Below are 17,989 nucleotides of genomic sequence, written 5' to 3' on the forward strand. Positions count from 1 at the left end.
ATTGTTGAAGTCTACGATGAAGGATGTAATTGCAGAGCATTTAGAAAAACATAATATGATCAAATCGAATAAGTATAATTTCATGAAGGGGAAATCATGCCTGACATTTACTAGAACATGTTTAGAAGAAAACAAGCAGCATAGATAAAGGAAAAACAATAGATTTAATGTATTTGGATTTCTAGAAGGCATGTGATAAGGTACCACACATTAGACTACTTAACAATAGAAGAGTCCGTGGTGTTAGAAGTACTATATGAGCATGAGTACAGGATTGACTGACTAATAGGAGAGAGAGAGCTGGGATAAGGAGGGAGCATTTTTAGAATGAATGCTGGGACCGCAAATATTTAGAATATTTCTTCATGACTTGATGAGGGAAGTGAATGTACTTTAGTCAAGTCTGCGGATGATAAAGAAACAGGTGGAAGGACAAGTACTGCGTATGTCAAAGAGTCTGCCACGGGTCACAGGCAGGTTAAGTAAGTGGACATTAATTTGTCAGACGGAATATTCTGAGAGTCTGCACTTTGGCAGGAAGAATAGAAAAGGTAAATATTATTTAAATAGAGAAAGACAGAAGAAAGTTACAGAACATAGCTACTTAGGAGCCCTTGTCCTTGAATCACAAGAAGACTGCAGACAAATTCAGTGTGAAATAGGAAAGACAAATGCAATGTTGACTTTTGTTTCCAAGGGAATGGAGCAGAAAAATGGGAGGTCTTGCTAAGACTATAAAAGGCACCAACCAAATCACAGATGGAGTACTGTGGAGAGTTTTGGTCATCTTATCTACAGAAAGATTTACTGACACTAAAGGCAGTCCAGAGTAAGTTCACCAAGCTGATACCAGATAACAGTCTTATTTGGAGAAGGTGAACTAGCTGGGACTGAATGTACTGGAATTTAGGAAGAGGAGAAGCAACCTGACTGAAACATACAAGATTCTTAGGGAATTCTTAAGATGGATGTGAAGAGGTTGTTCCCCATTTGTGCGAGAATCGAGGACCAAAGGATATCATCTCAGAAAAAGGGGTTGCACAATTCAGAGAAAAGGAAGATTCTTTTCTCCCAGAGAGTAGTAAATCTCTGGTATTCTTTTCTGGAAAAGGCTGTCAAGGCTGGGTCATTAAGTATATTCAAAGCTCAGACAGATTTTTCATTAGCCAGGGAATCAAGGGTTACAAGGAAGAGGCAGCAAAGTACAGGATTATCAGATCAGAAATATTCTCATTGAATGGTGGAGCTGACTCTATGGACAAAACGGCTGACTTCTACTCTTACATCTTATCGTCAATGAGGTGGTTGTGTTCCCCCATCCAGTCGGTAGAGGTCACAGCTCGCAAATTGCTGCGAGACAACTGCACCAATTCTGCGACAAGCCAAAGGCTCTAATTATACCAGAGAAATGTGCAGTGTCATCAGTGCTGGGTTTGTTGCTCTTGTCCTTGTGGCCATGTTGATGATGGGTGGTTTGGGCAATTTCATTACTTTGATCAAACTTTGTGGTGGTTTCATGTAAATGGGTGACTTCCTAGGCCATTTCAGAGTCACAGTCAGTCACGTTACTGTCAATCTGGAGATACATGCAGACCAGACCAGGTAGGGATAGCAGATTTCCCTACCTAAAGGATATTAATGAACTTTTTGCAACTATCAGCAATTATTATATAGTCTCCATTAGACTAGCTTTCAGCTCTTAATGAATTCAAATTTCATCACCTGCTACAATGAAATTCAAATCCATGTCTCCAGAACATCAGCCTAAGGCTGACATTACTTGTCCATTACTTGACGTTTCCGTACTGTCACTATTATGTCTTGTGGATCCAGAAATGTCCACATTCATGTATTCACCTAAGTGAATTTACAATGACCATATTTCTGTATCAGTTTCAAGGTCAGATTCGCATTGGAGGAGATGGAGGGTATACAGAAAGAACATACAATATTCGAATACCAGGTACAAATAACTTTTTTGCTATTACATTTACTCGAGATTAATCTTGTCTGTCTCAGTCCACGTGTCATGAAATCACTCATGCCCCCCCGATCATATCAGGGATTCCCTTTTGCACAAAACCCCATGATGATGTATGCGTGGCCTGTTATTTTTCAATTTCTCTCATTTAATTTTACAGTCAATCATTTGACATTTTAAGCATTTTTACCACTTAACAGCAATGTTCGCAAATTTTCCATTTTTAGTTTGAAAATTTCACTGTGTTTAAATTATCAAGTTTTAGTGAGCAGGAAACATCAGTAGTTATCCAAACAGAGATCCATTCATCCAGGGAACAATGCTGTAGATTCTGAGGAAAAAAATCATCAACCTGAGGGTTAATTCTGCCTTTTAATTCTAAGGATATCTAGCATTTTTGGTCCATACTTCACAATGTGACGGTCTTGAATTGGAGCACCATCTGGTGTCAAAACATGACTGGTTTTCCTGACAACCACAAATTCAAAGTCAATGCCACTTGTTTTCCCTATACCAGTGTGGGTTGGGACTCTAAGTGGGGTTGGAAGCACAAATTTTGGGGTCATGAGCTTTGGCATGGCAGTGACTGCCACAGAAGTCTGACAAAAAGTTATAACAACTGTCCTCCCTCTCACAGCTCTCCCTTAAGGTCACAATAATCTCCAAGGCTTGAAATGAGATCACAGGGGGAAATATAAAGGAAGCAGTGGCCTATCATAAATAGCCTTAAACCCATTTTATTCCAAATAGCTTCTGTAAAATGAAATAAAACTTGTCAACTTCATTACACTCAATATCTGAACGTTACAAAAAAATGTCACAATCATCCATTCATGAGTTTAATTGTTGAGTGATGCTGGGCTTCCATATCACTGTTATTTCAGATGGCACAAGTCAGGAATTTGATAGAATAAAATCTGCTCATCTGGATAACTATAATTCCAAAAACACTCACAAAGCTTGACAGCAATGAGTAGTGTAAATGACTTTTTTTAAGCAGTATGTGATGCACCATGAACTTGCAAAAAACTGCTCTTTCTTGGCAATGCTCCGTTATTACAACAGAAAAAAAAATCCAAGATAGACTTCCACACTCAGGACTAGACTTTATGCTTCCAAATTGAGTGTGCTGTCCCTTCACGTGAACCTGAAATAGGATGACATGTCAGAAATATGTGCCATCACACCAATCTCGCAAATTGAGCAAGCTAATAACTCAGTCATTTTCAAGTATTTGATTGCCACTGCATTTCTTGCATGATGGAAACAAAAAGGTTTGACAGTGCATTATGGTGGCCGCAACAAAATAGCACAACAGTGTGATGGCAAGCTACGTCATGTCCTCGATGCCTCACTCAGTTAAATGTTGCTTGACGTCAAGTCATTTGCACATCCCCTTTTGAGTTTAGCTCTTTTGTCCATATGTGGGCCAAAGGAGCAGAATGGCCCTGGCAAAACCCAAACTGGGCATCAACGAGCAGGGTGTTGCTGTGGAAATCACTTTGATAACACTGTCAATGATCTCTTGCATCACTTTGCCGATGACTGAGAGTAAACTGATGGAGAGATAATTGGCCAGGTTGATCCTGTTTTGCATGGGTAGGAGATTCTGAAAAGAACATAATAGGAGCAACAGCAGGCCAGTTGGGCCCTCATGTCTGCGTGGCCATTCGATAAAATCATAACTGATCTTCCCTAGCCCTCAACTCTTATTTTGTTCCAGCTCAGCATGGGCTTCAAACTCTTGAATTTTCAATAGCTTTTCTATCACCTGTTTAAATACTTTGTGACCTCGCTTCCACGCTCTGAGATAAAGTATTCCGGACACACTCTACTTTCCGGAAGAATAAATTCCTTTGCATCTCAGTTTTAAATGAGTGCCCCTTATTCTGTAACTGGTTTGGAGATTCACCTGCTGATGGAAACATCTTCTCAACATCTATCCTGTCAAGGCACCTCAGAATCTTGTTTTTCCAATAAGAAATAACCTCATTCTTCAAAGCTTGAATGAATAAAGGACTGCCTAACCTGTTCGGCATTCTTGAACAGTCAACCTCTTTTTACCTCAGGAATCAGCCTCGAGAATCTCTTGAAAAACCTTCACTTTTAAATACACTGATGCATACAATGCAGTTTTCCACTCGGCCGACAGATGCCAGTGTTGAAGCTGAATTGGAACAGATTTGCACACCTAGTTTCAAATTGCAAATTTTCAATTCTACTGCCAGTATTCAGTTTCTTCAGCTTTTTCTTCATATCAGAGTATGAAACGGCTGGGAACTTCAGGAGGCAAAGAGGGATCATTCACCCAGCACTTCCACTGAAGATAGGTGTATATGCTTCAGCCTTGTATTTAGAACTGATGTGCTGTAAATGTATTGTACAAACAAGCAAAGAAGCACTCTGTTCACACATCGTAAAAACACAGGCTGCAACATTACATAGATTTGGACCTGAACTCGGAGGGAGTCAGATATTCAGAAAGGACTGAGAGAAACAGGAAAAGGTGGAGGGGTGACCCTGTTAATTAATCATGCTATTAGTACAACAGAGAAGGATGATTTCAATTCAGAAAAGCAGAACGTATAAATGGTTTAGGTAGAGATGAGAAATGAAAATGCTAAGGAGTCACATGTAGGAGTGGTGTACAAGCCCCCAAACAGGAACCATTAGGTCGGATGCAGTATAAAGGAATAAATCACAGGAGCTTGTCAGAAAGGTGTGATGATAACCAAAGGAGGCTTTAATCTTTCAAAAGACCGAAAAAAAAGCGGATGGACAATGTAACCACGACAAGGAATTCACACAATATTTCTGGGCTAGTTTCTTAGAACAGCATGTTCTGGAACCCAAACAGAGAGCAGGTGATACCCAGTATTCTGCAAAGGTAGGATTAAATACACAATCTCGTAATGAAGGCACACCAAGGAAGCAACAATACAATAATCATGTGAATTTTACATTCAAATTGAGGGACAGTGGAGCAAGTCCAAGCCCTCAGATCAGGGTAATTACAAGGGTACGAAAGAAGAGCTGGCTAAAATGAATGACCAAAACAGTTTAAGAAATGGGTTAACAGTTATGCAGCGGCAGATATTTAAGGGATTTTTTTCAGAACCTACAGATTAAATCGATCCCACCAAGTAGGCAAATTTCTAAGGGGAAGACCCACAATTCTTCATGAACAAGGGTAAAGACAGCATCAACTTAAAGAAAAAGTATAAAATGGTGCAAACATAGGTGACATGTCAGAATCATACAGCACAGATATTTCGGCTCATCAGGTCTATACAGCCAAAAATAAACACCTACCTGCACTAGTCCCACTTTCCCATAACCTTACCCTAGTCTCTTGAGACACATTATGGCTGAACTTGCTCTGCAATGGTTCCTTTTCTAAGCTGTGCTGTGCTGCTGTTGAACTAACACAGTGTCCTCTACCCCAATGAGCTTGTTTAAACTCCCGCTAATAGCACTAGCAAATACTCTTGCAAGGATGTTGATCCCATTTCTGGTTCAGGTGTAGACTGTCCCACTTGTAGAGGTTCCACCTTCCCCAGAAATGGTCCCCGCGATCCAGGATTTTGAACAGAAGAATTAGAGTCCAGGTAAAACAAGCTTGAAATGTAAAAACAGATGTTAAGAGCCGGTACCGATATTTCACCAAGTTAAAATGAGCGCTGGTCCTTTAGAAGGTGGATTTGGAGAATTAACAGGGAAAATGGCAGATACACGAATCAATGTGCATTTTTCATCAGCATTCACTGTAGAGGATAGAGGAGCTTCCAAAGAACAGCTGTAAAATCAGGAAGCCAAAGGAGGAAAAGAATTAAAGAAGATTACGATAGTCAGGGAAGTTGTACTGGGTAAACGATTCAATCTGCAGATTGACAAGTCGCTCGATCCTGATGGACTTCCTTGCAGTCTTAAAAGAGCTAGCTAGTAAGACAGTTTTAAGTCGCTAAAATTCCCTAGATTCCAGGAAGGTTTCTTTAGGTTGGAAAATAGTGAACGCATATTGTGGATAAAGTAAAGCCATGAACATGCTGTGCTTGGATTTCCAGAAAATACTTTTATAAAGTGCCGCATCAAATGCTGTGGCAGAAAATAAAAGTTCATGATGTGGATGTAACATTTTGCATGGGCAGAAGATTGGCTGGCTCATAGAAAACAAAATAGGCATAAATGGGTCATTTTGTGTTTGGCAAGATGTAATGAATTGTGTACCACAAAGATCAGTTCTTGAGCTAAACATTTCACAATTTATGCAAATAGCCTGGATGAGTGAGACTAAGGATTGATAATACAAAGATAAATCAGAACATTAGTTGTGAGGAAGGCATAAAATGATATGGATAGGCTAAGTGAGCCAAAAAAGATCTGGCAATTTAAGTATAATGTAGGAAAATGTGAAATTGGCAATTTTGACAGGAGTAGTTTAAATAAAAATACGGAGTTGCAGAAGGATCTGGGTGCACTTGAACTGCAAAAGTTTAATAAAGCAAGTAATTATTAAAACTAATAGAATGTTTTTAGACTTAACTTATTAACTATATATTTGCATTAAGTAACTCAGTTAATAAGAAAAGTACGGTAAATTTTAACTTGGCTTTTAAAAGCCCAAGACACAAAAAGGTTTACAAGTTAAGAAAATTCTCAATTACTTGTAGCAGTTGTGCAGAATCAGGTAGGTCAGTAAACGTGGCCCTGGGGTTTGGGGCATTGGGAAAGCGTTTGAGAGAGTCAGGTCTGTCTGGAGGAGAAGAGGGAGAGAAGTTAGAAATGTTATGGCATGTGCAAGACATGGAAATTGTGTCCTCTACCATGCAAAACATATTCCTAAGTATAATGAATAGTTAATCTGGCAGGTATTGGTTGTTAGTTAATGAAAAGGATTGTGCATAAAACTCTGTATGCATTAAGTATTTACATGAAATCAGAGGAACACACAAACAAAAGTAGATTATTTAGCCCCTCAAGCCTTACCTACTATTCAATTAAATCATGGTTGATCTATATCCTAACTCCCAACCACATGCCAGAACTACATACTCCTAACATTTTTGTCTAGCAACTTCTGATGTTCAAATGTGTTTCCTAATTTCTTTTCTCAAGGTCTGGCTACAAATCGATGTCACAATTAAGCCAAATTTATAAAAGCAATCACTGAATCATCTCAAAGAAAGGACAGTAGAAAAGATGAGACTTTTCAAAAGAGTTATTTGGCCCATCACTCCGGTACGGTTGACCAATTAGCTCTACCACTCATTCCTTGTAGCATTAAAAATGTGTGGTATCTGCCAATTATCTTAAATTAGCCTTCCATAAATACCTTAGACATCTGCCCACAGAAAACCTCTTTTCTGGCCTGGTATCAAATTCTGATAATTTCCTGCAAGCCCCCGAAATTAATCATCACCTTTTCTGTTTTACATGTGAAACAGTTCTAAATGGCACCTTCAGGGTGAAGATACCTTTTCATCATTATCTCCCCTTTACGTGATGAACATCAACATTCCTGATCAGACCACTGTAAGGGCCACTCATATTTTGTTTGGAAACATAAACCGGGAAACAGAGGTTTGTAAATTATTGATAATGGGAACTGCAGATGCTGGAGAATCCGAAGATAATAAAGTGTGAAGCTGAATGAACACAGCAGGCCCAGCAGCATCTCAGGAGCACAAAAGCTGACGTTTCGGGCCTAGACCCTTACTTAGGAACGAAACGTCAGCTTTTGTGCTCCTGAGATGCTGCTGGGCCTGCTGTGTTCATCCAGCTTCACACTTGATTATTTTGTAAATTAGTTGTTTTGATTCACAATTCGATCAACATAATTTTTTTTTAAGAAGTTGCATTTGATACTTTTGCCAGACACACTGACATCAGGTGGCTTTAAGGGAAGAAGTAAGTGCCTGCAATAGCACATGGAATGGTTTTAGTACAGTTTGTCACAGAATTAAGAGGAAAGAAAGAGCTGTTGGGACTTAAGGCATACGGCAAGTTCGCTCTGTGATTAAAAAACAAATAATCCACAAAAAATTTCAAAGAAGAACTGCTAAATTACAGCAAGACAGAGGTCCAAATCACCTGCTGCAGAACTGAAGACTGCCACATTGACAACAATGTGATACCATCGCCAAAAAAGAACTGAGAGCCAGTTACCTCATTTCCTTTCGTAGTTTGGACTCTGATTGACAGAGTTGGTGCTGCTTTTTGATCTATACTTGGTATCAATGACATTCCTGAAAGAAAATTCGGTAGATCTCGTCTGTTTTGTCCATTACACATGTGAATGAACGAGTATGCTTAGATTTAAACGGGTATAGTTTAGATATATAGTTGGTTTTGCCACAACTTATAAGGTATGTTTGTTTCTTTTTCATTGTTGAAACCTGGTGTGAATTTCTTTAATCTTACATTGTAGTTACAGTCAGGTGTTAACCATTGTGAAGATTACAGTCCTCCTATTTCACACCTGATGAATAGTGCAGCTTTATTTCCAGTACACTATACGATTCAAGGTCATGACATGTATTGTTCACAAGTTAGTTTGGTGAGATGCTATTTCAATTCTATCAGTTTTAAAAATGCAAGCTGAATATATCACATTCTGATACCTTGGTGTTTCTTATAATGACTTATTTAAAATAATTATTCAGGATTAGTGACTGCACAGGATTCCACTCACAGATTCCAAAGGAAATGAGGATCTACGACATTGTCAACATAACTAAATAATAGAATACTGTGTCATAAAGAACAAAAATCAAATACTGAAACAGAACAATCCAAAAGGATCAAGAGCCATTACTTTACACTAATACACAATCCCTCTGGTACCAATCGAGAAGACACTTTTCAGCTGACAGTTCGGAAGTGAAGTGTTAATTATTGAGATACCTGCTTGGTCCCTTTTCTTTCCAAAGATATCTTGAGTGCAAGGATCTGCAGACAAAGAGAACAGCTGTGTCATTAATATGGCCTAACAACATAATTACTGACACATATTTGAAGAATAAGAATACTTCAAGTTTAAATTAAGGAGGGAAAACACTAACTATAAGGAGCTGAATTTATTTTCAAGAGTATGCTACATCAATTCCAAAATTTTAAAAATGAAAACTGGTCACAATCTACAGGAAAAATACTCGACAAATCCATTGAAGCAAGCAACAGCTATGTTCAATGAGCAGAGTGAAGTTTGTCTTGATGAAACCTATACACAACCAAATTCTTCTTTTTAATGCACAATAAGCCCAAGGACACAAATTTTTATCCTAACTTGAAGTCTCAAAGCACTACACAAAATTATTATAGAGCAAAATTAACACTGAATAACATAAGGCAATATAAGGGTAGATGGCCAACAGGTCGTTTAAAAGGAGCCAAGAGAGATGGAGAGAAGGAATTTTAAACAGCAAGTTCCAGAGCTGAAGGCAACAGGTGAAGAAGTGCACATATACGCACATGCAAGTGCTGATGAACCAACAGAGCAGGAATTGATGAATTAAGTGTAATCAGAATAATGGTCAAGATCATCATCTTCATTCTGAAGACTGCGTAGTGCAATGCCAGAAACCAGCCCAACATCCATCAACAGAGCTGCATAAGAACATTATTCACAGAATTGCGCAAAGCAGACCAGAGCACTTATACAGAGTTTTTAAAAGGAACAGATGCCCAAAAAGCACAATTCACCATTACATCTGTGACAGACCACAATGAGAAGACATGACATGGCCAGACACATTAGTCACCCTACCGTACATCAGCGACATGTCAGAGATGATCACAAGACTACTCAGACCCCTAGGTATCAGGGTAGCCCACAAACCAACAACCACCCTGCAACAGCTACATATGAACATAAAGGATCCCAGACGCACAACCAATAAAACTAACATAACATACAAAATACCATGCAGAGACTGTGAGAAACATTACGTCGGCCAAACCGGGAGACAACTGACAATAAGGGTACACCAACAAGTCACCAAGAGACACGACAAATTCTCACTCGTCTCAAGACACACCAACAAAGAAGGACATGAATTTGACTGGGACAAAACATCCGTAATAGCACAAGCCAAATAGAGATATGCCAGGGAATTCCTGGAGGCCTGGCATTCCAACCAGTAGTCCAGCAACAAACACACTGAACTGGACCCAATATACAAAATTACTGAAAAATAGAACCAGAAGTAATGTCAATCACCCCAACAAAGGCATATAAATAACAAGTGGGACAGAAGAACACTACACCGTAGGTACACTGATGATGTTACCTTGCACGGAGTCAAAATGTCTGCAATCAAACACACTGACTTGGCAAACAAGTCTACAACCTCTCAGAAGGTGATTTCCCATACAGATTCCATTGTAACACTGACAAGCAACAATGTTCCATTCTCATCAAAAAAAATGCTACGTCAGGTTCAATGTTCCTCACTTAAATATTCAGTGCGGGAGGGGATGTTTTGCTGATCATTGAAAGCAGTAAACTGGAAAATGCTAAATGCTTGAAATCTGATAATCTCCCTCAACAGAACTGCTCTCATGACAATGAAGTTTCCTGAATAACAGGAAAACAAGAACGTTTAGCCTTGGCAGTTTTGCAGATAGAAACAACAAAGAAGCAATAAGTTCAAGTACTAAAGTTTATGACAGCCCCATTAATCTAATCAGGACTGCGTCAAACAAAAGCAAGCACAGACATAGGCATTTGATGCAGAGAAAAAAAAGGGGGAATTATTGTCTTGCACTCACACAAGGGACCTAAGAAGAAAGCTTCAAAGTGCTGAAAGGAATCTGAAACGCTAGGCCAAAGGAGTTCTTGAGTGATAACAATACATGTGTCTGTTGCACAACTGGTTCAACCATCTATCACATGGTCTAGCCAGACGTCAAGACTTTATTCTCCTCTGGTCGATCCTGGTGACCAAAGATAACACCCGACGTAATATAACCTAATACACACGGAGGTGAACCTTCAAGAATGACGTCTGTATTTCTTTGAAATATATCTTCACAAACACTAGTAAAGTCTAGAGAAACACAACTGTAATCAACACAGACTCATACTTTGAAGTTTGGCTGTTTTCAGACTACCATTGCATAATCGCCGCAAAGTGAAACTGCTGCATCAAACTGAAGCTGTCACAAACAAACTGCAACTTTCTAAGGAGATATCATTTCTTTATTTCTAACCAAATGTATGTATTCATGGATTCCACAAACTCAAGATGAACCAACGCTTTTGTTGCTAATGAAATAGTTCTGAAATGCAGCCATCATCATGTTATTGCTCCTGATTATTACTTGTTCTACTTCCAAATTATTACAAATAATATACATTACAAGACACATAAAATGTATGGAGCAATGATTTTTCATTCTGTAACGTTCCATGTGTACTTTATTCATAAATCATCACCGGGATACCTCGTTGAGTACTCAGTGATAAAGGAAAAAAGATGGGAAGAATGGGTCTGGGGGAAGTAGATGAATAAATTGTCTAGACATGATACCTATGTACAAACCTATGGAGAGGAAATACTGCATCAGTTGGTAGGAACATCAAACAGGCTTCAAGTATGTCTTGGAGAAACTTAAGGAGGTCTGGCAGCATACGTGGAGAGAGGAAGAGAGCTAAAGTTCGAGTCCTGTGACATTTCTTCACAAATCATTCAGAAAACTGCAATGTTTTGTATCTGAATCTCCTAAGAAATTCTTCATATTTACTGAGCCACCTGCAAATTGGTCACCTCTTCAAGCAGGGAGTGGCTCTGTTGTATACATTAGCAGTAATGTATTTGAACAAGTCTCAACGTTGGAAAAAAAATTCAGGACTTGAAAATCAGAAAGTATGCTGACAAAACTGGGATACTGACAGAATAATAAAGCTGGGAGCAACAGTTTCTTCATGCTATAAGACAGCATCATCATCTGAAATACACAAAAATAATTCTGCAAGATGCTGACCAGAACATTTGAATCTGCAAATAACTGAGACAAAGAGACACCATCATTGAATAATTATTCAGACAACCATCTGCAGAAATATTTCCCAGTATCAAGTTAAAAGATAACTTAGCACAAGGTCATTTTTCAGAATAATCACAAGATGGTGCAGATGAGCTTAGGAATAACGCCCACTGCAGACTCATCCCATGGGAAAGTGCAAACTTCTACTCACTAACACAGAACAAGAAGAATTCGATATTATTCAACAGATTTCACATAGACAAGCAGAGATCATAAAGACATGTAAGAGCATGATTTAAATTACAAGATACCACACCCAACATTGAGTCAGCTGTGACAACTGGACAATCTGATTCCACAGCTTCTAAAACATGTAAATATATTCAGCACAAGGTAAAGGGACTCAGAGAAATACCCCAAATTATCTCCAAAGTATGATCGATCAGGTAAAACCACCAGCAGTAACACAAGCCATGCGCCATCATAAGGATGATGAATTAGATACCGCATTGCTACAAATATTCTAATTACTTCACACAATAAATCTAAAAACTCACAATGTTGCTTATTTAATGATACTTAAATAGTTATGGTAGGAAATTAATCATTCAGTGTCAAAAAAATTATACAAGCAGCTGTTTTTTGCTGAAGTCTGCTTTGTTTTCATCTCATAAATTCATTCTTAGGACAGAGACACCACAAACAAAGCATTTACTGCTCATTCAAGGGCGGGGAAGCAGCTGAACAGTTTCCATCTCCAGTCTCAGATTCTCGATAGTAGCAAGAACGGCAGATGCTGGAGTCAGAGTCAATACAGTGTGGAGCTGGAGGAATACAGCAGGTCAGGCAGCATTCCAGCAGCAGGGAAGTCAATGCTTCGGGTCGACATCCATCACTTCTGATAAAGGGCGTAAACCCGAAGCATTGACTTTCCTGTTCCTCTGATGCTACCTGACCTGTTGTGTTCCTCCAGCTCCACACTGTATTGGTTCAATCGCTGATTTGTCGCCACGACGTCTATGCAGAGGCAGGTCACAACCTTAGAGATGCTGGAGCAAGCCAACTTCATCAGCATACATTTATTGCAAAGCCAATGTGTCTACACTGGTTAGCCATGTTTATCAAATGGATGACAGCCACATACCCAAAGATTCCTGTATCGCAAACCGGTCATTAAGTCACAACTTCCTGGGCATCTATACCTTTGTTACAAAAACGCCAGTGCTGAAAATACATGGGGCCACTGGACAAATATAGTGCTTGAAAGCCTCCCAAAATGAAGAGAAGTTCAATCACAGCAATGGCCAAGCCTATATGGAGGCAGAATGTGTGAGGAAAAGTTCCTCCAATCATAGTGGGTGCTAGAGCTGCTCCAATCAGGCATTCCTTTTTTCCTGCTTTTGCAGGAATTTGTGATGGGAAAAAGTTTGAAGGGAAGGAACGCACAATTGAGGGAGCAAAACAAATTATCACGGCCAGTCCCAGGCATCTATGAATATGAATTTCACAAGGTCAGAGAAGTAGATTATTCAACAAGGTGAGCACTAACAGCAGTGGGGTCAACCACCAGCGTGCAAGGAGTACAGCGAGAAGACAGCAGGGCACAATGTCAGATGGGCACTGGTGGGAATAAGTTGCAAACATCCTAAGAATCTGCTAGGAGTGCACACAGCTCACGTATTGGCCAGATAGAAAGTGTGAACAAAGAACCAGAATGCTGGTCATGAGCTAGAGTAGCAGAACCCAAGCACTGGCAGCAAGGTGGATGGAGGAGCAAATCCTGGGTATCAACCTGCTGGAGACTGGAGGCTAAGAAGAAATAGGAGAGTATATAGGGAAGAGTGAGCAGGGCAGCAGATCAGAATGCCTGTTTATCCAGTAATTAAAGGGTAGGCACATCGTGTAACTCAAAACAGCACTGTCAAGGCAATCAAACGACTGTTCACAGACGAGGACGCAAAACACAACATGTCTTAGGATGTATACAAGACAGCTTTTTGTGATGGGAAAGCATTGAGACCTTAAATATTTCTCATTTATTGAGGCAAAGACGACAAATAGGTAGATGACTTATAAACTATTTCACTCGATGATAGTCAGCAACCTACATTCAATGTTTACCTAAGTTTTCAGGAAGCTGCTACAATTTTCCAAGTGACAGGAATAATTCCTGTAAAATCACAATTCATGCTGCATCATACTTACATAAGATATACATTTAACTATTTAATACTGTGAATGCATAAAAACACAATATGGAAGATTTATTTGCAATAAATTAAAAACCTTTTAATTTTCAAATATTTGAACTTGGAATGTATGACATGCATATTAATTTTTGGTGCTTATGCTTGTTTATCTGTCTAAAGAAGAAAATCCTTAAATAAACTCAACACAAAAAGAAGTTGTTACATCTTCTAATAAAGGAGTGAGAATAAAAAAGTTGCCCTGAAAGTCAAAAAGTGGTCCTGAAGAAAATCTTACCAAGATGTACCGAAAAAAAATCTCAGATCCCTGCTGGCGATCGAAATATGAAGATAGCACATAGCGATGATGGGGAGACTCTTGCTGACAGCCATGACCCTCTGGAGGCTCACTGGAAGGGCATCACTTGAGACAATTAAAAAAAACACCAAGCTCAGCTGGCTGAGACGAGAGTCCAGAAAAAACAGAGGGCATTGAATCATGCACTTTCTCAGTCCACTGTCTTCCTCTGCAGCAAATGCACAAGCCAGAATTGGGCCACTGGGTTAGACTAGGGCAATGCTTAACAGAGTCAACTAACACGGTGCAAACTATCATCTTATGAGATGCGCGTTCCCAAAGTAGATCAAGGGAGGATGATGAAGTCTTCATCTCGAACTACCATAATTCACAAAGTATTTTTGCACGAGGAACATAAGATTTTTATCAATGCGCTTTCAAACTGGATCTCATGAACGATATCAAGAAGGGATAGGAAAAGAATATTTGCTGACAAGCATCATACAGAATCCAAGATGACTAATCTAAGCAGATTAGGAAGTGATAAACTTTGTTAGCACAAATGTTTTGTAAAGAAAAATTAGTGGTTGTTTGTTGCACATGTTGAATTCTCAGGATTTTTTTTTCTCTGCCAAAGGTAACAATACTTTGTATTCTAAATATTAAAGCCCTGTGATAAACTTAAAGCTACAAAGTTCAACTTGAATCTAACATTAAACAAAACAAACACTCCTCCCACAAAAGAATAGCGCTGAAACCACAACCAAGCAAAAGACTGAAATGCTTTAACCAGCAGACACCTGAATGCTGACATACTGCCATTTTGAGCTTACACTTTCGAGATTTTATAGATTGGAGTCACAAATGAAAAATGTAAGTGCACAGTATAAAAGATAAAAATGAAACTTCATTACTGTATGTGGTCCAAAACTGTCTCAAGAAAAATGTCCAGAATTAACAAGACTTTAAGTGCATGTGCAAGCAAGACTTGAATATTGTTCAAACCACTTCAGTTCATTGTCTTGCCACAATAATTTTAAAATGAAAACTTTAATGCATATCTATAGGCAACACCAAATTCTCTCACTCTCCCTTTACATCTATCTTTCTTTCGTAAAGATGCTCAGTCACTTGGTTTCTACAGTCTTATGTGGTAGAGAATACCACAGATGAGTGAGTGAAGATATATTTCCTCATCTCATCTCCAAACGGTCTGCCATGTATGCCAACACCATGGCCCGATGTATATGAAAACATCACCCCCTCCATCCAATCTGTCCAGCCTTGTCAAAACTTTATACATTTCAAAACAGCCCCTCTTATCAACGTAAACTCCAATTAATACAGGCCCAATCAACCCAATCTCTTCCCATACGCCAAATCTGTCATTCCAGGAATCAGCATATTGAATCAAACATAGCCTCTCAGCTCTTATAATCTATACCACGATGGATCAAGGCAAGTGTCCTGAATGCCTGCTTAGCTCGCCGATTAACCAGTCCTGTGGACAAGCACCGCAAGATCCCTCGGAGCTTCCTTGTGTCCTGCCATTCATTGAGTACTCCCTAGTCTTGTTACTTCTTCTCAAGTGCATCACCTCGCATTTCTCATAGTTAAATTCCATCTGCCGCCCACGTGCCCAGCTGACCTCTGTCTATACTTGCCTCAATTCTAACCAACCAGCCAAACTTCGTGTCATTCGCAAACTCACTTATCACCTCCCTCCCACGAAAATTCTCAAAAATATTATAAATGTATATCACGACAAGAAGGAATCCAAAATTGAAACCTGTGATCCACCACTTAGCCAATATTACAGTGTATCTGCCATGTTGTGTGCCCACGCACTCAAATTGTCTAATTCCCTTTAAGAGTCTCTTAACATTTCTTCACAGCCATTCCCAAAAAAATTTGCATCATCAAAGAGCTGCCACCTAAGCACTGATCCCCACGGTATCTGAACGCAACTATGGCTCCCACCACGCTCGAAAATAAAGTTGGATCATACGATTCCTGCAGGACTGAACTCAACTGATGTTTAACTAATTTTGAAACAGTAGACAGTTTAAGGGTCATTATGGCTCCACACAACAGCTACTGACACAATCAAAATCGGTAGCTCTGCACTACAAAGGAAATTACTTTGGCCTATAAAAGCAGCAACAAGCTGTGTTTCTGCTCTCTGAAAGAAATTATTTTCGTCAAAACAGCATAGAAGTTACAAATCAGCATTCCTCACAAGACTATTGAAGAGATTTTTCGAGAGAAAAGGCTGATGGACCCTGAATTGGTGACTAGCCGATCAACCACTCCTTCAAAAGGAATCCCTGCATGCTAATTCCAATTTGGACTCCATCTTAAAAGCAAGTTCATAATTAATAAACTGGTTTCCCTCGGTTGCTTGTATTTACACTGTTCTGAACTGAACATTCCCAGTAAATATTTTTAATCAACTTGTTCAGATATGTTATGACACATCCCTGGAGCACCGAATGAACCCAGGAGCTCAAGTCCAGGGGTAAAAACCACTTCATTAAGTGTCCTCTGAATAACCTGTGTATCCTTTTCAATTCAATCTTTCCTCACTTTGCATCTTTTCAAGTGTGCCTGTGTTGTAACATTGTCAGCAGAGTATTCCTGAAATGGCTAGTTTCACTTTTTCATAAGAAAGATCTTTTTTTTTTAGCAGCACAGACTATAATCAGGTAAACTTAAACTAATTGAAGAAGGACTAAGAAGGACTGAAAAATTGTTAAACGTTTCTGAGCGTGGCTGACGGAGAAACACTCATTACATGAAAAAAAACTTGAATATGCATCTGAAGTGTGATGTCTATGGACCAAGCACTGGAGAAGAGGGATATAGTTGGAGAGTTAGTTTCAGCTGGCATGAATTGGAACAGAACAAATTGACTCTTTTGCTGTGTGCTATAAATTTCTTGTGATTGCAAAGTTGAAATTTCCAACTTTTCCAACTGCTACAAGTCAACAGTTTTCTTGCAATACAAGTTAACCTAATTCATTCACTCTGCTGCTTGAGAAAGGTAATGGTCACACAAGGCACTACCTCAAAATGATGTGCAAAATTGGCAGTGGTCTTAAAAAAAAAGCTGAGTTCAATGTTAAAAATGAGCTTTCAAATTGCTATACTAATTCAAGAAATCTAGAGTTTGGTAAGATACCTTTTAAATTGTGCACAAAAACTGCAGTGGAATTGTAGTATTTAAAAAAGAGATACTAACGAGTTACCGCATAAAACAGTTGCTAAAACTATTCACAGAAATCCAGGACCTGAATCAAGTGGGAACACAGGAATAGGAGCATGGGCACCCAAATCCCTCTTGACAGTTTCACTATTCAGTAAGATTTTGACCTACTTTTCAAGAATTTTCCAGTAAGGAAAAGAGTTTTATTGAATCCACAGGATAAACTCGATCATTTTGAATACCTCAATTACAACATTTATTTCTCCAAATGTAATGCAATGCAAGCAATGTTTATTCAACCTAGTCTCATCATTTATCCTCCTGTAGGCATT

The 17,989-nt window shown here is 39.0% G+C and overlaps 1 protein-coding gene across 9 annotated transcripts in view; it reads right to left on the minus strand.

The window, feature by feature from the left end:
* The window catches only part of LOC125454484 (double-stranded RNA-specific editase 1-like), a 295,752-nt gene that overhangs the window by 197,474 nt on the left and 80,289 nt on the right, over positions 1 to 17,989 (minus strand). For 4 of the 9 annotated variants that reach the window (XM_059647068.1, XM_059647066.1, XM_048535314.2 and 1 more), the window contains exons 1-2: positions 10,270 to 10,390; positions 8,885 to 8,929 (exon numbers count right to left, since the gene is read on the minus strand). The exons of 2 other annotated variants lie outside the window; for them this stretch is intronic. In XM_059647068.1, coding sequence (XP_059503051.1) covers positions 8,885 to 8,929; positions 10,270 to 10,351 — 127 coding nt within the window. In that variant the 5' untranslated portion in view covers positions 10,352 to 10,390. Of the gene's footprint in view, positions 1 to 8,884; positions 8,930 to 10,269; positions 10,391 to 17,989 lie in introns of those variants that run through there. 3 more of the 9 variants (XM_048535315.2, XM_048535311.2, XM_048535320.2) reach the window with 1 other exon arrangement.

This window comes from Stegostoma tigrinum, chromosome 7 (assembly GCF_030684315.1).
Source record: "Stegostoma tigrinum isolate sSteTig4 chromosome 7, sSteTig4.hap1, whole genome shotgun sequence".
Lineage (NCBI taxonomy): Eukaryota > Metazoa > Chordata > Chondrichthyes > Orectolobiformes > Stegostomatidae > Stegostoma > Stegostoma tigrinum.